We start from the raw sequence: 21720 nt of genomic DNA, 5'->3' as shown, positions 1-21720 counted from the left end.
GTTGTTTGTTGTACATATTTTACATTGTTTCACCCTTTTATTTAGTTTTACCTCGTTCACTTTTTATTAGCTTTTATTCCATTTTAACTGTGTGCTTGCATTTCTTATACCTAATTAGAGAAAACGGCAAAACTAGTTAATTCCTGCAAAATAAAAACCCTCAAAACCAGCTTGCCCAAAATGTGCAGTCTATATCAATCACTAGAACTGGTTTAGCTGAAAAGACCATTCTTAAAGGAAACTATTTGTTATATTTATATGCAATGAAGGAAGCTCGTTTTACTGCAAATCCTTTGGTAAAATATACTTGAATAAAACATTGTGACTCGTGTCCTCTTTTTAAACTACCGGTCCTCACGGAGCAGATGTTGTCATGTAGGCTATAGTATACTGCATAACATCTATTGCATGCATGATGAATGTATAGCCTAATAATAGGTTACTTATTATTTAGATTTGCTATCAGCATGAACTATGCTGCATAGTTCAATAAGCAAAGGATTTGAACACTTTTTATAAAATTAAAATCAGTACTTTCCCTAAGAATATCCAAACAACCTAGTTTTTTGAACATTCATATTTGCAATGACATTTTTGCAAATACATGCAAAAATGTATTTCTTGTGATTTGATCATTCAGGTGTCGCTTTACTCCACTTCACTAGGTGGCAGCAATGAGGCTTTGAACGGCTTTACTCGGGTTCAAAAAATGATTTTTATCAGGGGGACTCATAGAGAGTGACCAACAGCAGTATTATTATACCAGCTTCAAAGCTGATCTTTTCGTGGCATCTGTCCCATCATAGAGTTATTTATTATGCTCTATCCTCGTTGATGTTGTTGTTTTGTGACAATGCATCCCGTCAGGGTTTCAATACCATCATTCCGTTCAGAAAACAGCTCGATTGAGAAGGGATACACGGTAAGCTATACTCTCAATTTGTGCCCTCTCAATTTCTGTCTGACTGACTGTCGTCTCTCTCTCTGTCTCCTAAATAGCTGTCACATATTTAGATTGGCAGCCAACTTGTTTATGGTCACCCTCAAAATAAACTACAAGTGCCGTGTGAATGAATTACATTAAACAAATAATGTACTGATTTGACAAGTTGTGTACGACTATGCTACTGCTGCTAACAGGGGATTCGGGTCATTTTATTATAGAAAGCAATGCTACAGTATAGCCTAAGATTTAGACTCTCGTAGATGTATTTGATCGATTCTGACAAAATGTCAGAATCGATAAAATACATCTACGAGAAATACGAAATAGGCCTACATCTAAATCTAAGGCTACGCGACTCCACCACGACTAAAACGAGAATAATCCGAAATTCAAGTTGATTTTTTTTGTTCAATCAATGATTGTGAGCCGATATCGTATTAACACTTTCGATTGATGATGATATAATGATATCCTCAAAAAGTATAATTCTTCGGAGCCACTCATAGAACTATATTTAAAATGTAATCTCAGTGCGGTACAAAATAAAAATAAAAGGGAACAAATTCAAGCAATAATAAGCAGGGCACCTGTCTTGATTCCTAATCCTACCTATTATCTGGGGAGTGAACATTACAACAAAAAATATTACAGTGAGTCACATTGACAACCAGATAAACTCGTATTGTTGTGAGCACAAGTGTGTTGTATTGTGCTTTATTAAAATATCACAAGAATACCATGTTTTTGTATGTGTGATTCTCTTCTCTAACCTTGGGACTCTCAGAGATTTTATTTAATTTTATCGATTTTGACATTTAAAATGTCAGAACCGATTAAATAAATCTCTTGACACTTGACAGTCTTACTTTGTCCAAGGCTAGGTGATTTTCTTAATCCATTTTCTGTATCTTTTTTTTCTTCTTCAATGTTATTGAGGCTCTGAGATGTCACATTTTGTTCAGTTGCAGTATACAGTGCACAAACCACATTTGTTTTAAACACAACATAGAAAACAATTATCACAAGTATCACAATACAAACAGACATATCTTGATAAGAACAATCCTGTACGGTTACCGTACCGTACCATACTACGGTATACAACAGATAGGCCTACACAAATTTAAGGAACAGGTCAAGTTGAGGGAAGTGGGAGAGTGTCACTCACATTTTGGATAAGAGTAACCAGATGTTTCCTGATAACTAGCTGACACAGATAATTACTGCCTGCCTTGCACAGTGGACTGTGTGAGATAGAAGTAGTGTACATTTTCTGATAAACTCGTGACATACCAGCCAGGCATACATCATTGTCTTGAGCCAAACTTTACTGAAACAACAAAAACAATTAACTCACTGTGTTTGTAGCACAAATCTATAATTAGCTTTTTGTTTTGTTTTCCCTTTCAGGTTTTTAGCATTGATGTGCTCATGAATGGCAGGCAGCATGACGTTGAGAAGCGCTACAGTGAATTTCATGCTCTGCATAAAATGGTGAGTTTCTGACATCTCACATCATCCAGTTGATCCAGTAATACTAGTAGGCAGTGATGTTAATAGGTTCTCAATGTAATGGGTCCCGGGACCCATGGGTGGTCTTTTAGATGGGTCCCATGGACATTTTATGATTCCAGTTAGGAGTCATATTTTGTCATTTTTACAAATTGCAGCATTAAATGCCCATTTCATCTTATATGGTTATAATAATTATGGTTATATTAGAAAATGTATCTGAAAGAAATAAACACAATTCAAAATCTGACAATTGCAAAGAGTTATGCAAACAACAGTAAATTAAATAGCACCAAATTACAGTACAGTGCTGAGTGCAGTAGGTGCGTCCATGGGACCCCCCAGAAAGGTCCATGGATGGGTCCATTATCAAGAATCTGTGTTTTGCGATGCAAAATGCACCCTATTAGCATCACTGGTTGTGTACTTGTGTGTTATTTGGATTTTTGCTTTCATTTCCATTTCCATTTTGCGACTCATCTTTAAACTCCTCTAGTTGAAGAAGAGCATCAAGCCACCTGAGATTCCTTCTAAACATGTGAGGAACTGGGTTCCCAAGGTGCTGGAGCAGAGGAGGCTTGGTCTGGAGCTCTATCTGCAGGTACCTGCCACTGCCAGTGTTGTTTTTGGCAGCAAATTTGCATTTTTAGTCTTTGGAATAAAAACTTCATTTAGTTTTAGTCATATTTTAGTCACCTTAATGTTTTAGTGTTAGACTAGTTTTAGTCAACTAAATATCATAAGATTTTAGTCGACTAAATCTACAGTTGATTTAGTCGACTAAAATGTATTTTGGCGGGCCTTGATGCCGTCGTAATGGCTGATTTTACACGATCGGTTTTACATCGATCTACAAGCTCACAACGCGGTGCAGTGCGACGCGTTGCAACCAAGTGTAAAATCTCTTGTCCAGTGTCCACTAGTCCCTTCCTAACATTTTAGTCTAGTTTTTATTTGTTGACGAAATTGTCCATAAGATATATTTAGTCTTAGTTTTATGAATGAATGAGTTTATTTCGAAAATTATTATAATTTATTTGAAAACCAATACATTAAAACAAAACTGAAACAAAAAAACACCAACAATGCCCGAAAAGAAGAAGGATGAAGTATAAAACTTAATACTTTAGTCATCATAGCTTCCAGTTTATTTTAGTCATCATAGCTTCCAGTTTCCATTTAGTTTTTGTCAGTGAAAAAAATGTACTCGACGCACATTTTTCGTCATAGTTTTAGTCGTCAATACTGGTACCTGCATCCCTGTGTAAAATCTAAACGCATTAGGCTTATATGTAATTTGGTCCATAATTAGCTTAGAAGAAAGGAGAAAAATGCAGCCCCGAAAGAGCAGATCTACAAGCTCACGACACGTCGTGATGCAATGTTGTGAGCGGAAACCGGAGAAGTCGCCGTGAATCCGAGTCCTCCCCGTTTTTTTCCGCTGACCTCGCGCAATTCTTGTATTCGTTTTACTGAGAATAAGGTTAGAAATAAGTTTAGGGTTAGGCATAGTTTTACTGGGGTTAAGTTTTGGAATGGGGGTAGGTTTTCTCTCTCTAGGTCGTCCTCAGACGAGCCCTCCATCGTCGCTTCCAGTCATCCCGGTTCTCCATATACATCTGGCCAGTTCGTTGGTACTTTGCGTTCCTGCGTCTTTCTTGAGTACATCCACATATTATGTTAATGTGGGACGTCCTCGTGAACGGTGCCAGTGTGTTGGTTCCCACAGCACTACTTTTCTGGCTGGCAGCTCCTGGTGTCTTTGGCACTTGGCAGTGTCCTGCTAGTCTCATTCTCCTGGCTGCTTTTTTCTGGCTCACCCTTGGCATTCCATCATACAGGTTCTTGTTGGTAACATGTACACTCCTATTGATGTTAAGTACTACACGCAGCCTTCTGGTGTAGCACCCATCTAGTGACTTCTGCACGATTGGCTTCAGGGTCCAGCATTCACTGCCATATAGGAGATCAGACTACCGTTGCATAGATAGTTAGGTTTTGGCACCGTTTTAATGAGGTTAAGGTTAGGTTTGACTGTTTAAGGCATACCGGTATAGTTTACTTAGGTTACGTTTAGGAATACCAGGCTGAGCCGGGCGCCGGCTGTACGCCCAGGGCGAATTGGTAAAAGGGCGACCTCTCCAGTATTCTCGTGAGCTTATGAGCTATTTGTCAGATGATGAAGTATACAGCAGGGCTTAAGTAGTTAATTATACAATTCAACATACCGGACGGTACCTCTATGTTGATGTCTTTCTTATCTGACATCAGACGATTGGAAAATGAAACGACAAATAACGACCGCTGTATGGACATATACTGTAGGTGTGGTCAAAGTTAAAGGGTACCGTTAACCCATTAAGATTGGGAAAGCATCTGTGTCCTTTTAGATTTTAGCATTGGCTATTCAAAAATATCAGCTAACCCTAACCCAAGTTAACCCTAACCAAGGGTCTGTGGCCAAATTGATATCAATTTGCGGGTTAGTTATAAGAGTTTATTAGGAGCCCCATTAGCTGGTGCGTAACAACACCGCAGCTAGACTTCCACACAGAACATAAAAACATGAGATTTGGCCTCAGGTCTTAATGTAGTCAAAGTCGAGGTCAAAAGCAAGGAACACAAGCATGGCAGCAATGCTGTCAAACTCGTTGCTGTTTGTGTCAAGAGCCTATTGTGTTGTTTGACCACTACTTCACTGCATGTAAGGAACTTCCTACTTTGTTACCGTTTCAATATTTTGAGTCCATATGAAAGCCCTTCCCCAGCTGCTTTTTGTGGTTACCTTTGGGTTACAACAGGGTACAGTTTAAGAAAGTATTATATTTGGCAATGAATTACAATATTATATAATGTGACTAATTTGAATTATGAAACATTGGAATACAAACTATGTGGAATAAAGTTGGCGGTTAAAAAGAATAACAAATGAAAATTATGCAGATAGGTTTGTGTTCTTGTCCATCATCATATACACTGTAATTTTCCTTTTTGTCCTCTTTATAGACTATAATCATGGAGAATGAGGTTCTTCCAAAGATATTCCTGGATTTCCTGAATATCCGCCATTTTCCTTCAGTGCCAAAAACAGAAAGCTGTGGGTGAGTTTGAGCTGTGGGTTTTCCATAAAAAGAAACCGCCACTTGAGGAGTTTTGTGCTGTTGAGTCTCGAGTTCCCATTTACAGTGTGAGATACATTTCATCGATCTAGATCACCATGTGCGTAAACATACGTTTTTCTTCCACTCAAGGTCATTTGAAACGGAATCAGAAGAATCAAGGTCAGTCTTGTTTTTATTTTTCCAGTTTTGTTGAACATGTTTCTTGAGAATATTTAAAATGTATTGTCAAAATAAAGCTCAGAAGAGTTAACTATCGGTTCTGCCCATTGTAAAATATGCTGTTGCCACTGCCTTTGTTTGTACCACTATGTATGTTTTTGCAGTATTGTTTTTTTCCTATCAGTCTAAGCCACTCAGCAGATTCAGAGATTTTACTTGGCCTCGTGTGTGGGTTCTTTTACAGTAAACTTTCACACCAACCAGTTATGCTCTTTCTGAGAGACCCCTATCTGCTCCCATCTACCCATGGTAAGATCATACTACTGTACTTGATATACTGACTAGACACTACTATCACAAACATACTACTACATACACAACACTTTCCATAACATCACAGTTGCATCTTTTGCTAGATTAACCATTTGTGGAAATATTTACTACAACCGTACACATAGAAGTGCATACCCACGTTTTTAACAAAAAAATGCAAATATTTTTTCTTCTCCCTCTTCTAGATACCTTTTCAAATGTTGTGATTGAAGGTGTAATGCATGGAGTATTCTATCCAGACCTTCAACCAAGGTAGAGATACAAAGACGTTTTGAGGAGTCATTACAACAAAAGGTTGCTTCCGATTTAAACTCTATGTAGGTGTGCTCTTGTGTGTATGTTACATGTATATGCTGCATTGGGCCTCATTTGTAAAACACACCTTAAAGCTGCATTGTGGGATATGTTTTATATGCATAAGGCCTGTGAAGCAATCATGAACAAAAATCCTGCACTCTGCTCTTGCTCAGCAGCATCAGTTTTATTCAAATTGACATGACGTTTGACATGACCTTCATCAAGAGTGTCTTAAAATATATTATATATGAACAATATTCATAAGATCTGAAAATAATATGCGTTGTACTGAATGGAAGTTTCATTGAGACATAACGCTACTGACCAACAGTGCTGGGTATTGTTTGGAAAATTACAATACAGTGTCTTTTGAAATGGCACTGATACCAAGGGAGTACTTCATTGGAATATCAGTCATGTACTGTTGTAACTGTAAGTACTTGAGTATAGAAATAGTAGTTTTTTTTTTTAAACATAAAAAAAATATTTAACTGAATCAAGTATGCATTTAAACGGCCATTTTAACCACAGATGTAGAGCCTCTGCCCTACTCCTCTGGCCCAACACTCCCTGCCGACTGCCCCAGTCTGTAGTAGTGTGTGCAGTGACAAATATCAACCTCCCTCCCGGCTTACCTCCCCCGAACAATTGGATGCATACTTCATATAGATAAATACTCGACAAAAGCCGGATGCACCATGGTGGATTCGAACCCCCTGCCTCCATGGTGGTGGGTAGTGCCTAGTCCTGGCCGGGTGCCTAGTCCCACTTATAATTCTTCACATAAACAAAGTCTGCTTTTTCTGAAGACAGACATAACCTTTCTGTACTTATTGTTTCTCCAGCACTGGAAAAGATCCGCTCTGCTGGAGTGGAAGAGGCCTTGACACATAATACAGCTCAAAGCCAGCCACACTTTTGACTGCTTCAGAAGCGTCACATAAACTTCAGCCATAGCTGAATGGGTCGAGAGGCCGCCTCGGAAACAGAAGGTCCCCAGTTCACCCCCGGCCCAGTTCGTGTCTGAGCAAGACACTCAACCCCTGGCTATAGCCCCACTGTTCCTAATAGTTAAAGATGGAGTGCCACGATTTTTTTCCACCCTAAAACATGATCATCAGGTATTATTATAATATAAGGAGGAAGAACTTTTTCCAAAAAGTGTACAGTATTTGTTAAAATCATGCTTTTATGTGGACACGCCCACCAGTTCATTAAGTATGCCTGGTTTGCCTGGTGGGTGGTGATGGGTGGTGATCCACCTGAACTGAAGCCGCACCCACAGCTGTAGTATGATAAAGGGGGAGGGGTTAGGGGAAGTGCTGATAGTGTGATGTCACTATTTTACCGTTTATTTCATTGGCCCGTTTGACTGTCAAGGGTTCAGCCTCCAGGAAGAAACCCTAAATACAAAGTTAATACACCATTGCACATAAAAACGACTCCAGGGTGTCTAATGAAGTACTGTCACCTCATAGACACATGAAAAATCACACCCGTGTGAACTGAGTGGTGCAACTCCCCCCCCCCCTTACACCCCCCCCCCCTCTCTCTCTCTCTCTCTCTCTCATTAGCAGGCAACAGTGCAGCACTATTTCTCTCTCTGTTTCTGGCATGACAGCGCCCCTACTGGTACTCATGAGTCACACATGAGTCACACACAAACATAGGTTAACACAAGTCACATAGGTGTCACATGGACACGGACATTGCTGTTCCTTGGAGTGGTTGCACCACTCAAAAACTGGAAAACTACAAAAAACGTGGCACTCCATCTTTAAAATGGGTAAATTAGTCCTCCAAATGTACAGTAGTCCTCTACTGTACATTTGTACAGTAGAGGACAAATTTCACGTATGTGCAAATAAATGTACTGTGACAAAAATACCCTAAGGGACTGGGGGACCATATTATTATATATATATTATACCATATTATAACGAGCCAAATTAGAAGTTGTAGTGGGCCAAAATGATGTGTTGTATGGTGTTAGGGAAGTAGGTATTGATTGCTGGACTCAATTGACTGGCATTGCTTTAAAGGAGCATTCAGTGATTTGGAAAACCCCCCTGTCCGTCCCGGTAACAAGATATGCACATGCACGCGACAGGCCAACAGTGCACACACACCAAGGCCAGCCCCCTGCTCGATCATGATTGGCGGAAGGCCTCTCTATCCTGATTGGATGAAGGCTGGGCCACCTAGCCAAAAACGAAACCTAAGGTTTTTTGACCCCCAGGGGTTAACTGAGGACAGGGAGGAACTCCTTATATGGTCAGCACACTATAGTAGGTAGTATTATCACGACAAAACATAAAAATAAGTGATATTTGAATTAAGTGAAATCACTGAATATACCTTTAATGATACTTGTTGGCTACTATGGTTACTTAATTAACTTAATACCTTTTAAAGTACTAAGTAACAATAACCAAACCTATCAGCCAATATGTGCACATGCCAGCTGTCCATGTAGTTTTTCCTCCATTCTAAACCCTATCAATCTGGCTTGACTTGAACTCACCGCAATGCGACACATTGTGAGCTAGATCAACTTTTTTTTTGGCTTGAAGTGGTTTCCCTCTTGCTCTTTTATGTTTGAAATTCTTTATTGGGAATACATTTAAACTCGGCTCCCTCCCTCCCATTTAGTACCCATACATCTCCACTCCATTCTGGCAAGATGTCTTGTAACTACTGTAGTTGGAAATGCCTGCAAAAGGTAATAATCAAAATAAAAGCATGCACATTCAAAACAAACTTCAGTACAGGTGCTGGATAAGGCATAGAATGTAAAAAAGATCCAAGAGAAAGAATCAACAGTTAGCGTCCATAGCACTATATAAAGAGTGAGTGAAAGCAGGCTCTTCCTCAGACTTAACTAAGGGCCGGCATGCAGAACATTGTTGCGGTTTGTCCAGGAATTGTCCCAGAAACATAAACGTTTATCATGTTGTGTTCTGTTGAAAGGTGCTAGGTGTGTTAAGCACTTAACAATGTGCCAAGCACTGAAACAATTGTCCCCTCATCCTGATGAACACAACTGGGTGTGCAATTAAATCTGTGCATGCATGTGTGCATACATTTCCAGGTTCATTCAAGGGTCCTAGTTAGGGGGTTTGAAAACATGGTCTCCTTACTCAGTGCATTACAATTGTGGTATAGGAGGCCTGGAGTGTGCATACTTTTGATGATGATGATGTCATTCTTTCACACATTTAAACTACCTACCTCTTCACTTGACAAGCTAACAAAACTGAAACAGACAAGCTAGTAGTAGCTAAGTTTGTCTCAGTTTGTCTGTGTATGTATGGGGAGCCAGAGGTATGGGGAGCCAGAGGAAAATGTCACAGGGGATCAGGAGAGCTGGCTTATTTTGGAAAACAATGACTTGTTACCATAATTATTAATTCCCCTTCTACATTGCATCGCACAACGCATCTTTAAGGTGAACACTAAACTATTTTGTCAGCACAAAATGCAAACCTGCTTCTTCTTAAATACAAACCCTTTTCTACATTAAGGCAATGCATATTCCCACAACCCATCCTAAATTTACCCCATGTGAACAAGATCCCCCCTCCCCCCAAGAAGCTATTTTCATTCAGTGGCCTTGGTAATGTTGTTTTCCGATGGGAACTTGATACATGTTGTGGGCAAAAAGATTGATCATGGTGGTTCAGGTTCAAGGCATACGACACTGAACTGCACACATGAGCCGTTGTGGTGAGGAGTGCATCAGTGAAAGTAATTGTCGTAGTAAAGTCTAATTTATACTTAGTTGTGCGTCTGTGTTGCGCAACATGTTGTGAGCTTGTAGATCGGCTATAGATCACGCAATTACAATAAACTACAGTAAAGCCGAACGGCTTTGAGGGGACTAATACCAGTCCATAGTTTGATCAGATGGGCTAAAGGTAGGCTGACGTAAGGGAGGAGTAGTGGAGTGACAGTTGTGATTGAAGGCATTTGGCTGCCATATTCACGTAACGTCAGTTAAGCTTGGTGTCTGATTGCTATAGTAACAATGCACATTTTCAACGAACAGAAACGGGAGATAGGCTCCTGCCTCATGGCTCGGCAAGGCGGCAGTGGATCAGGGGTAGAGTGGCCGGTAGAGCAGCAGGATGGGAACCGTGAGGTTCCCAGTTCGATCCCTGTGGGCTCCCCCAGAGTTGGTGTTGAAGTGTCCTTGAGCAAGACTCTGAACCCCTAATTGCTCCTGATGTGCAAGTTGGTGCCTTGCATGGTTTCCTCTGCCATCTGTGTATGAATGTGTGTGGGATCCCACACACAATCTATGCAAAGCGCCTTGGATAAAGGATAAAGGATAAATGCACCATTTACCATTTTACCATTTACTTGAGCAGATGAGAATGGACAAATTAAGGGCAGATTCACACCATGGTCCTGGGTGCGCACTTGGCAGATGTTGTGGTAGTGTGAATGCTGCGTATCGTTGTCGGGAGAGGATCACCCAAACGCTCCTGGGACCACATAGTAGACCACATAATAGAGAGGTAGTCCCGGGACTGATTGAAGTGTATACTCGGATACGGATCACTGCAATGTGAAAGCATTGAACACAGTTGAATGAAGTGTACTCGGGTGCGGAAGAATCAAGGCCAATGTGAATCATAGCCAGCGGGGACCAGGCAATTGTATTCGGGAACAGTTTGAATCAAACAGTGAATCTGCCCTAAGACAAACCGTCCTAAAGGTGAAAGGGAAGCTGAGAGGGTAGATACAAATGTGTAAGTGGAAGAGTTTGAGGAAAGAAAAGGGTCAAAGGATCAAGGGGGGTGAGGAGAGAATGCAGTGGACATATGGAGATGGGGAAAGGTGTGTGGTGGGAACACATGACCGACGATCAGAGAGAAATTAGGAAAGATTCAGTGATCTTTGTCATGTAGAGGTGCAGGGAGATCGTACTGCTGTTGATGTTGATAGTATGTTCTTGTATCTCAAGCCCTGAACGCAACCATCTTATAGTAGAGCTCATGCGCTTCCTCTGACTGTCTCTCCTTCATTGTAGGTGCCCAGCTACAGTCAATGCTTAGTATAAAAACACCAGATGGGTGTAAGTAGTGCTACTGCAAAGGATAAAAATGCAAGACTTCAGCTTCAGGATTCACATTCCTTTATTTTGCTAGTAGTACATCAAGCTGTGTTCTTCTGATGAAGGCTCTAGTCCAGGCCAAAAGTAACATATCAGCAGCCTGAAACATCCGTTTCATTATACTCGAGGAGGAAGGCATCGTATCAAAACAAGCTCCTGGCCAGCTGCTTCTTGATGCATACTGTCAGTAGTACTAGTATGCACTGCCGTATATATGTTCTCCAAATTAATTTATTTTCATTCAGAATGCAAATGAATTTGCAGTGACGTGTAGATACTGTCGGGGCCAGTTAAGAGAGGCTTGAGCAGTTGCAGATGCTGAGAGCTCAAACGGTGAACAGGAAAGAAACTAATAATGCAGCCAGGAGGCATTACATTGACCTTGAATTTTATTTTAGTCAGACCAGTTCAGTTCCATGACCTGAATGAAATGAGGATGCAGTGACTAGTGTCATGTTTTCTAGGGTGATCATGTCTCAATGTGACCATGGAAATCCAGAGACAGGAAGGACTATTGGATAAACTAAGCTGTCTGATGCAGACCACTGGTGGCCAATGAACACCACGTCTACATACAAAACCAATGCATTCTTAGCTACCTTCGTGTCAAGTTGAAGTTCTGTACACCTCAGCTTGTGCATGAATTATTGTAAGTAATTTACGTTTTTTTTTTCCCTTTTGTTTTTACATGAACATCTTTATAAATGAGGCCCATGTCGATTTTCACATAATAGGGGAGAAGGGAAAGACTATGACACTTAATTTAAATTAGCTAAGGACCAGCATTTAACACTAATGTTACACTAAATGTTCCATTTATGTAGGCCAATGCTTTAAGTTTTGCAAATGTGGAGATACAATTCACACTTGTCACATACTGCAGGTGTGTTTTTAACGGAGTTCATGGTGGGCTATGTCAATCAAATTAATCGCGAAATATAATAAACCTCTGAATGTCTGAATATTAAATTTAAATGAACTGTGCCCAAGGAACTGAAAAGGCATCTCATATATTGTGGACATTTGCTATCTTTGCTGAACTTTGTTTAATATAAAAAAAAATGCACTTACAATTTGGCCAGTGTTTGGTTACCTGCTCTATATACTCCAGTGGAAACAATTGTCTGACTTGACTGACACTATGTGGCAAAGTGACCCGTTTTAAACAGTATGTGCAAACCTATGAGAAATTATGAATAACCCATCTAAGCCAAACAAATCATGATTGCTGTGTTTTATAACAAAGTAATTTCTATAGATATCTGTATGGTAGATTTATATTTGGAGTTTATTTATATTGTGTAACCTTGTACTGATTGTGCTCTGACTGTATATGTATCTTGTATCACATTGTGTGCCATAATGTCACCCTATCAACACTGTGGAGAGTTGTACTGTAGCACTTTAGGAAGGGCACTATAATCTGTAAGATATGTATGAAGACTGACATGAATAAAAGATGATTATTTCCACATGTGTTTACTTCAAGTGTCCGTGAAATATGTACTGTATATAAGTGAAGCCTTATTATGGACAATAAGTGTGTGGACCCTCCCCCCACAGAATCGGCATGAATCCAGTTTTTCACATTTTATTATAGAAGAAAATACAAAAAAAAAGAACAGTTGACAGCCTACTAATTAGTGTTTTATATTTTCATGGATCAGTTCTCATATCAGAGGACCTTAGACTGAGAGAGCATAATCTACAGCTCAACCTTTGCTGATTCAGTGTGCAAAGGTGAAAGTGTAGCGTTTGGACAATATAAAATAATACTCGCAATAATGACATGATATTGCACAACAAAACAAGTAATAAACTGAAATGCATCATTCTATTTTTGGTAGCGCTCTAATTTACAGAAAATATCTCTGTACAAAGTTAAGTTAATAAACATAAGAAATACTGACTTTGTTGTGTAAAAATCAACTGATGGGCAGCTGTGTAGTAACAGTCCAGTAGTAATTGCCCACACATGTGTTAATTGACCTGCACATTCAGCGCTTACAGGCACTGCCACAATAATTCTGTTTTTAAAGTTCCCCGTGACCAACTTCATCTTTGAGGCGCTCATCTTGGTTGCCTTCTGCCTGTGACTCTTTCATATTCGCAAAGTTAACTTCCCTGGTCAGCTGTTCCAGAGGAGGAAGACCAAATGCCAGGTTCCGCATCGCAATGGCTGTCATCAAGAATCTATAAGAGTGAGATAGTAAAATGACATGCAAAGTAAAGAGGTCTATGAATATGTTGGTTAGTAAACCAAATATGTAAGGGTTTGGATGTGCAGTTCCTGTGTTTTATATACAGCATATGATCTGTCATTCGGTTTAATTAACAAGAAAATGGCCAGACTCACCCCCTCCGTAACATGTAATACTTTTTCACCACAAAACGATCCAGTCGTTCAAACACATTGGCCTCCCTGCGCTTCTTCACCTCCTTCATGCGCCGCTGCCTCCTCAGGAACAGGCGAACAATTGGATCAGTGGCATTGACCTCTGCCCCGTCATCACCTACAGCGATAAGCGGCTGCAGTTCTGGAGGCAGGGGTTCTGTTTCTGTAGCGAAAACGGGATTGAGAACCACAAATATTTCCGTTTTATAGATTTATAGTTTATCTGGCTACTTTTCATGAATTGCCTGGCTTTTTGTATGCAAAATACTATTTGTCATGCACGCCAGTATAATTTAAGCCCTAACCACACCAAAGGGTCACCATGCAACTCCTTGGGTCCAAATGGTTGCAAGGAGTTAACGCTAAAACCGTCTCGACCCTTTGGTATGGTTTGGCCGTTTGGGCCATTGAATTCCATGCGTTGAATCACTAGGGTCAACGTGCAAAAAGACATATCACACCGCAGGGACAACACTAAAACCATCTTGACCCTTTGGTGTGGTTAGGGCTTTAGACTATCTTATGGAGATTATTACTCCATAGTGACATTATAAAGGCTTCACCTGTTCCATTGCGAATTCGTTCTTGGAGCTCGAACAGCTTGGTGAAGTTCTCCTGTAGGGCTGCTTCTGTAGTGTTGACATAGATGTACATGTAGCAGGAGGGCTCCTCAGATACTGTGTATACCTTGTGATATTCGCCAGCAGGTATCTGCGCGCACGCACACACACACACACACATCTAAATACCTGTCATCTCATGGAATGAAGTACAAAGCCAACTGTGATGATGTATTGCGCTACCTTCATCTGCTCTCCAGGTTGCAGCGTGTAGTTCTTCTTCTCCTCTAATATCTCAACCATCAGCTGGCCCTGTAGCACCTGAACACTGGTGTTGCCCAGGTCTTCACTTACATAGTTTTCTAGGTGAAGGCCTGTGTACAGGACGCATGCTTGCAATTAGCACAAATGACCCAGCTGATAATGTTTAGCGGCACACGCCATGAGCAAAAAGTAAAGGGAGATGGTGGATAAAAAAAGATGGTAAACACATACTCGTTCCCCTCAGAACAAAGAAAGACAGAACAGGGAATGTGTAACCTGGGAAGTCGGCGATAAAGACGATCTCTGTCTGGTTGTCCAGACTGCCCTCAATCTCCTGAAACTTGGTCCTCCAAGGTGAGAGGTCTACCAGAAGGGGCATCAGCCAGGGGTTGGGACGGAAAGGTGACCATTCAGCCTTTACAATATCCACACGGGGGTCAAAGATCCTTGCGGAGTATAGTGCAGAGCAAATATGAGCACCACGCTGACAATGGATTGGTTTGATTCATCTAAAGTAAAATCAAAAAGAAAATATTTCTTATAAATTTAAAAAAGGGCTTATTTAAGCATACCTTTGCTGGAAGCGCTCATTGATAGAGACCCAAATATCAAAGTATATTTCAGGCTCAGAGATGTTGTATCGAGGTAGGTAGTGACTGAGGCAAGTGGCGTACTGTTTCAACATGTCTCCGTGGTCTTTCCAGCGGCGGCTTTGTGTGAACACCTACACACAACATACAGTAGTTCATATGAAATATGTTCACAATTTAATTCATTAATCTTTAGACTGCGTGTTTTCTCTGTGGCTCACCCCAGGGTTCAAATATCCAATCTCTCCCGTTTTTCCATCTTTATAGGTGATTTTGACATGCTGGTGGCTGCGAGAGTGAACCATCATGTCCCAGGAGTACCCATACAAGCCATTGGTCCAGTTGTTGTAGCCCTAAATAAAATAAAAAAGTACAAGTACAATTTATTTGCAAATTTGTAAAGTTATTACTTGTACCACAAATTAACTATATGGTATTAAGATAAGTATTTGTAACGTCCTGATCATGCTGAGGCCCTTCACCTCCAGCTGAGAAAGGAAATCTGAGCTATGTTTGCTGCAGACAATATTGACACTGATTGAGTAATCAAGGCTGGGTTAGCGAGGTTAAAAGGCTTACAGCAGTGTACCTACTTTTTAAACAAAATAGACATGACTCGAGTAAACAAAGTTTACGCAACATTTCACTCACTGCGCTGCCTTTAAAATCAATCTGTTCATGTCTTATGGGCTTAACTTTTTTTTGTACAGTGTTGAACATTATGATGACCACAGAAAAATACATATACATGAATTTAAATACATTTCTAAAAAGAAAGGAATAATGCTTAATTTTGTCACATGCCAAAAATCTAGAAGATCTACAAGCTTGCAATATGTGTTGAGTTGTAGATCAGCTATTTTCAGGTTGCAACGAAGAATAAATCAGGCTTCATGAGGGTATACCTGACCTGTGTGACGAAGTGAGAATAAGGCAGGAAGAACTGTTCAGCCAGGTAGAGAATAACGAACGCAGCTCTCAGCTTGTGCTTAAACCATGGTTTGGAAGCTTTGGGGAGAGAGGGGGTCTCCTGATGTTCTGTGCTGGTGTTCTGGATGTCAGGGTAAACACAGGACGTACTGGGTTGAGGGTTTGGAGATGTAAGGGGCAGAACTACTCTTAGGGACTCTGGGAAGCGGGCAAAAAACCTCCTCGGCCAGTCAGGGTAGCAGAAGAGGGGACTGGTGGCCAACATGGTGTAGGAGAACATCCCTGTAAAGAATTTGTACATTGCAATCAAAGGATGGTAATCGGGTCAGGTTAATGTGTGCTCATACAGATTTTAGGCTACATTTATTTTCACTATGTCTTCTATCCACAACATAATGCCTGATTTATACTTACCGATAGTTACACGTTGTGACGTGCACCGAAAATAACGGATCTACAACCGATCTCACACACATTGTGAGCTTTTAGACCTGCTATTAATGATGTGCGACACGAACATCCGCTTATAAATCAGGCATTGGACCAGCTAAATAGAAGGCTTGCTATGTGCAGCCAAGTGGCTTTAAAATGAGCTCTCACCGATGCTGAACAGTTGTGAATTCATACAATGAAAGTAGCTGACAAAGACAATTCCAAATGGTCGCGTGGCATCAAAGAACAGCAGGTAGCCAGCGGTCAGATCCAGAATAAGACCACCTCCATGTATCACCACCAGGTTTACCATCTCCACTGGAAGAATCAATCTAGAAAGAAATGTAGGAGTACAATAAAGATCAGATGTGAGGCATCTTCTTAACCCATTCTGAGCGGGAACCCCTTTTGGTGTGTTAAGGATTTAGCTATTGAAAAATAGCAGATCTACAAGCTCATATGAGTTTGTAGGTCTGCTATTTTTGAAAAATCGTGAAAATGTGGCGCAAATCTTTGAATGTATATTCTTTCAGAGCAAACGTTTTTAACTCAAATCTTTGCTTCTGGGGGTGTCCTCCCTGAAACAACATATTTTGATATGGGGGTCGGCGGCCAAATACATATGATTCTAGGGGTCCTTGACATGAAATAGGTTGAGCACCACTGACATAGAAACATAGGTTTTTCAGAAAACTGTCATGATTTAGAAGACATTTTTAGAATCGTCCTCAGGTCTAAATATATGTAACCGAATAAGGAGAAGCAACACTTCCAAACTCCAAACATATGTATCTTCAATAGTTCCATAGATAATTATTGATCATCCAAAACTGTCTCCTGGTTACATTGCACAGGGGAACAGGTGTCAAAGTCACACTTGTAGCTTACTAATGAACGTAAACTAAGTGGATTCTGCCAATGTATGAAATCAAAATACCCGTCTAAATTGCGTATTTTGGAAATAAAAATGGCTACTTTGTGTTGATCTTACTATTTTAATTAGTAAGGAGATCTGGTAGGTATGCTTCCTCAACCAGTTCTCACTATGTTTGGTATTGCACTTGTAAATGGCAATAGAGGGTATGCGTGTGACATCATCGTACCTGGAAGTTATGCGGGAACGCCCACTGAGTGGCAAAAAACTACTTTCTGGCCTTGCCAGCCCATTCATCCAAACAGAAAAGTCCTGTCTGATTGCATTAAACAATGTTAAACTCACCAACATTGCAGCTGTACGAAAAGCTTGAATTATCCTCTACCTGCAAAGTTTTTGTTTCATAAAAATCTTCCAAACTCCAACACTCCATGCTGCTCAATGTTTTGCCACTCAGTCTAGATGAGGGGGGCGTGTCCTGATGGGAAAATCATGCCTGTGCATACTCTCTATATACATTTATTAATCTCGCATATATATTTTAAAAATCTATGGTAGAACTATTGAAGATACAGTAGTATGTTGCCAAATATTTGGAGTAACGTCATGGCAAGGTAATCACACAACCCAAACAATTGTGCTTTGGCTTGTACTCACTTGAATGGATCAAAGAGCCAATGGTGTACTAAGTATGACATTGAGTAACCCTCCACCCAGTCTGCATCCAATTTCTTGATTCCAGCAAGGAAGTATACAATGAATACCTGTAAGTGATAATAAATATAGACTTCATTACAAGAACAACACTCCAAGTTGAACTGATTCTACAAGGACAACATTCCTTGTATAACTGTACAAACCTGTGTCCTTAAGAGAGTATAATTCCAAAGTGGCACATGGGCATTTCTTTTCGCAGGTTTCCGTAGCCCATCAATTGACCTACAAATGAAACATGAATCCATTCATCAAGTGAGCTAACAATTTGAGGAATGCAATCAATCACATGTGCAAAACGATCTTACCAGTATCGGTTGCCATCCATGAATGTTAGTTGGAATCCAATAAGGCCATATAGGTAGGAGTGATTATTCCATGCCGTTTTATCCAGAAAAAAGACATACCAGTAGGTGGATATGAACATAAGGCAGGAGAGACGGTAGAAACATCCAAGCATAATACCCACAGCACCTATAGTACAAAACATATATGCATGTTTAACTGTATTTGTTGGATGGACGGACGGAAAAGACAGACAGATAACCATACATAGCAAGTCAAGGCACACTGTATGAGACAAGGAACCTTAAGTAAAATGTGGTAGCTTAGAAATGGTCTATACAAGTTAGTGTAAAAAACAAATCATGTTCAGCTAAACCAAAGCAAAATCGCTAGGAGCAGTGAGATTTGGGACAGAGGCATGAAGTTGTTGTAGGTTGGTTGGTTGTGTGTTTTTTTCAATAATGCAACGTCCTGCTGTCTCCTGCATTATGTGCACTTTCGAAACAGGTGGCACACAGGACTGTTGAGTGATTTCCAATGAGTGCTTCCAAACACTTTAAAGAATAATCACCTGTACGGAATGTCTTGACAGAAAGTAGCTCATAACATGTCTATGTTGGATTTTTATTAAACAAAACCTTTGCAGATAGAGGATCTGCAAAGGTTCGTGCACATGCAATGTTGGTGAGTTTAACGTCATTTAATACAATCAGATTCCGTTTGGATGTATGGGCTGTCAAGGGTTGGTATTGCAACTCTAGATTCCAGATATTAAAAATAGGATCTAGAGTTGCTTGCGGCTAAGTATGTCCCAAGGTTTAGGACCTGTATCAGAAAAGGCTCATTCAATCTCCAGGTGTGCAACATCTGGTGCAGGAGGTGATTAGAGGGAGCATCCGAGCATTGGAGGCAGCTCTTGTGAAGATGTTTACTTTGCAGTTTGCAGTGATCCAAAGTATATAATTACTGAGTTGGCAGGCTTGATGAAAAGACAATTTTCTGATGACCTTCTCAGGGTTTCAAATAACCTCAGCTTATCTAGTCTAAAAGGCTAAATACCTAAATAAAAGTTAACTTTAAGCCCAGACAGAGAACAAGAACATCACGTTAAATAATACATAAATGTACCCACCGAAGAACATTACCACATAGACAAGGTACATCCAATCCATCGGCAAAGGCTGTAAGAAATTGAAGAGCGGAAAGCGACAAATTGGGGCCCCATCCAGGTACCTGAAGTCTAGGTGACTAAGGCCCCGCTCTTGGGTGATGTCAATAGCCATCAGCATGCCTGTGGTTAAAAATTAGACGGAAAATAAATTATAGTCCACAGTAAATTCCCACCTTAATTTATCAATTCGTAAATCTGAGACTCTTACACAGGTCTATTTGGTTCCATTTGTACAGTCTCAGAAGGTCTGTCTGTCTGTCTGTCTGTCAGTCAAACTCTTGCAGCTGATTTCCACCTCATTCCTTGACGTCAGTCCCTGAAAGCAATAGTCCCCAGAACAGAATAGACAGCTCACCAAACAGACAACGGAAGATGCCCAGTGATGCAGAGTCAGTGGGCCGGTTCAGGAGGCACACAAGGCGTTGCCAAGAAGAAAGGTCTCCCTTCTCGAAGCCAAAAATACGTTTCATCCTGCTCTCGGTCGGTGGCCCTCCTCCTCCTTCTCTGGGAGTTTCATCTTGCGTCGTGGTTTGCTCCTCTCCCCCGTCACTGCTGACATCTCCCGAGGTCTGCTCAACAAAAGGAGCCCCTACAGAGAGAAGGCAGGACAAGTAAGATGCTGCGCTTAACAGTCTTGATTGCAGGGGTCACCAACATGTCCGCACACGGACAAATGTGTCCGTGGCAAAGACTTTGTCTTGTTGTTTTGAATTTGGGGGGGTGGTGGTGGCTCAGGGGTAGAGTGTCTGGATGGTAACCGTAAGGTTGCCAGTTCGAACCCAGGCTCCCCCAGAGTTACTGTCGAAGTGTCCTTGAGCAAGACACTGAACCCCTAATTGCTCCCGATGTGCTAGTTGGTACCTTGCATGGTTTCCGCTGCCATCGGTGTATGAATGGGTGAATGTAATGCACAATCTCTGTAAAGCGCCTTGGATAAAGGCGCTATATAAATGCACCATTTACCATTTATTTACCATTTTTTGTCAGTCTCCAGATTTTCTTCAGAATATGTATGACAATTATTTACTATGACTCTATGGGACTATCGACTATGGCACATTAGGAGTCCACTAGTAGTAGTGGTTCTCAAATGTTTTATTTGCAAAGATCCCCTTAACTCTGAACACTCTCAGAGTTACAGACCTGGTATGGTCATTCAGGGCCATCTATTTATGTTTTTTTGGGGTAATATTATTGTTCACTCATTTTGCATGCAAAAATAGAATGTTAACAAAAATATCCACCACAAGCCAACATGGTGATGACCCATTCTTCATTTTATTGGTAGAGGTCTAGAGGATGCTGTCTGGATTCACCACATATATAACACTAGTATTATGTATTACACAGTAATAATGCTTGAGCAGCCCTCTATTTTCAGCACTGCACCCAGCCTCACGGCTGCATGCTTTGGAACCACAACATATTATTAATAAATAACCATTAACCACCACATGCTGTATTGCAAATTTGCACGTAGGCTATAAGTGCCAACCTACCTGCAGTGGCGTCAGTTGCCTCCATGGTACCAGATCATCTACAATAGCTGGGTGATGGAAGATCTTTTGGACAGGGATTTTTTTTAATATAAATACACTCCTTCCTTTCCCCTGTGCCAGGTAAGGCTGCCCCACGGTCCACCACACACGCAAATAGTTGAACAAGTTTACGTGTCACTTTGCACAGTGTGCAGAGCAGAGAAGGAAGGGAGTAGGATGGGATTGGAATGTTGTGACAGAAGTGCTCTTTGCTTATTGGTTGGTTCCTCTTTAGAACACGCCTCTGACAGGTCGCCGACCACACACAGATATCTACTGCTTCCAGTGGTCAGGAATGAGACTGTTGTTCCATATAAATATAAGAATGTATAGACTATTTGGTTTCGTTTTTTTTTAGATGATTTCATATGGGGGAAAAATGCAATGGCCAAAAGCGTAGTAAAGATGGGAAAGTGTGTTGTTCAGTGATGATGATGATGATCATGTGTTTGAATGTTTATTTAAGCTGCTGTATTTGT

At 40.7% G+C, this 21720-nt stretch overlaps 2 protein-coding genes across 5 annotated transcripts; one reads left to right on the top strand and one right to left on the bottom strand.

Annotated features, from left to right (window-relative positions):
• Positions 1-686: 686 nt before the first annotated feature.
• Positions 687-15632, top strand: snx24 (sorting nexin 24). 4 transcript variants are annotated; one of them, XR_013791969.1, is made up of 8 exons: positions 687-922; positions 2357-2440; positions 2955-3059; positions 5465-5559; positions 5710-5739; positions 5984-6048; positions 6258-6389; positions 11953-12960. XR_013791969.1 is itself a non-coding variant. In XM_079525026.1 (8 exons), exons 1-8 carry the CDS (start codon positions 854-856, stop codon positions 15566-15568), a joined length of 519 nt encoding a protein of 172 aa, XP_079381152.1. In that variant the 5' UTR covers positions 687-853; the 3' UTR covers positions 15569-15632. The 4 variants fall into 4 exon arrangements, 3 of the variants coding, with proteins under 3 accessions (XP_079381152.1, XP_079381150.1, XP_079381151.1); XM_079525026.1 differs by lacking the exon at positions 11953-12960 and adding an exon at positions 15565-15632 and having other exon boundaries at positions 6258-6324; XM_079525024.1 differs by having other exon boundaries at positions 6258-6324.
• ggcx (gamma-glutamyl carboxylase) lies at positions 13064-21395 on the bottom strand. The gene is made up of 15 exons (XM_079525023.1): positions 21203-21395; positions 20059-20292; positions 19665-19823; positions 18556-18721; positions 18394-18472; positions 18191-18297; positions 16828-16991; positions 16208-16509; positions 15519-15650; positions 15280-15431; positions 14984-15153; positions 14687-14817; positions 14447-14594; positions 13845-14046; positions 13064-13681 (listed from the first exon to the last, which is right to left on the bottom strand). Exons 1-15 carry the CDS (start codon positions 21225-21227, stop codon positions 13522-13524), a joined length of 2331 nt encoding a protein of 776 aa, XP_079381149.1. The 5' UTR covers positions 21228-21395; the 3' UTR covers positions 13064-13521.
• Positions 21396-21720: the final 325 nt, after the last annotated feature.

This window comes from Electrona antarctica, assembly GCF_951216825.1.
Source record: "Electrona antarctica genome assembly, chromosome: 16".
Classification (NCBI taxonomy): domain Eukaryota; kingdom Metazoa; phylum Chordata; class Actinopteri; order Myctophiformes; family Myctophidae; genus Electrona; species Electrona antarctica.
This window is presented reverse-complemented; position numbering and strand designations above follow the sequence as displayed.

Bases quoted from the DNA above. Each gene is read 5' to 3' on its own strand.
- ggcx (XM_079525023.1), bottom strand. From the start codon at position 21,227: ATGGAGGCAACTGACGCCACTGCAG. The intron at 16,992-18,190 runs GTGAGTACAAGC...ATTTCTTTCTAG, and splicing joins TGGCTCTTTGATCCATTCAA to ATTGATTCTTCCAGTGGAGA. The intron at 14,047-14,446 runs GTGAAGCCTTTA...TTTTCGCTACAG, and splicing joins ACGAATTCGCAATGGAACAG to AAACAGAACCCCTGCCTCCA.
- snx24 (XM_079525024.1), top strand. From the start codon at position 854: ATGCATCCCGTCAGGGTTTCAATACCATCATTCCGTTCAGAAAACAGC. The intron at 3,060-5,464 runs GTACCTGCCACT...TCCTCTTTATAG, and splicing joins GTCTGGAGCTCTATCTGCAG to ACTATAATCATGGAGAATGA. The intron at 5,560-5,709 runs GTGAGTTTGAGC...CTTCCACTCAAG, and splicing joins CCAAAAACAGAAAGCTGTGG to GTCATTTGAAACGGAATCAG.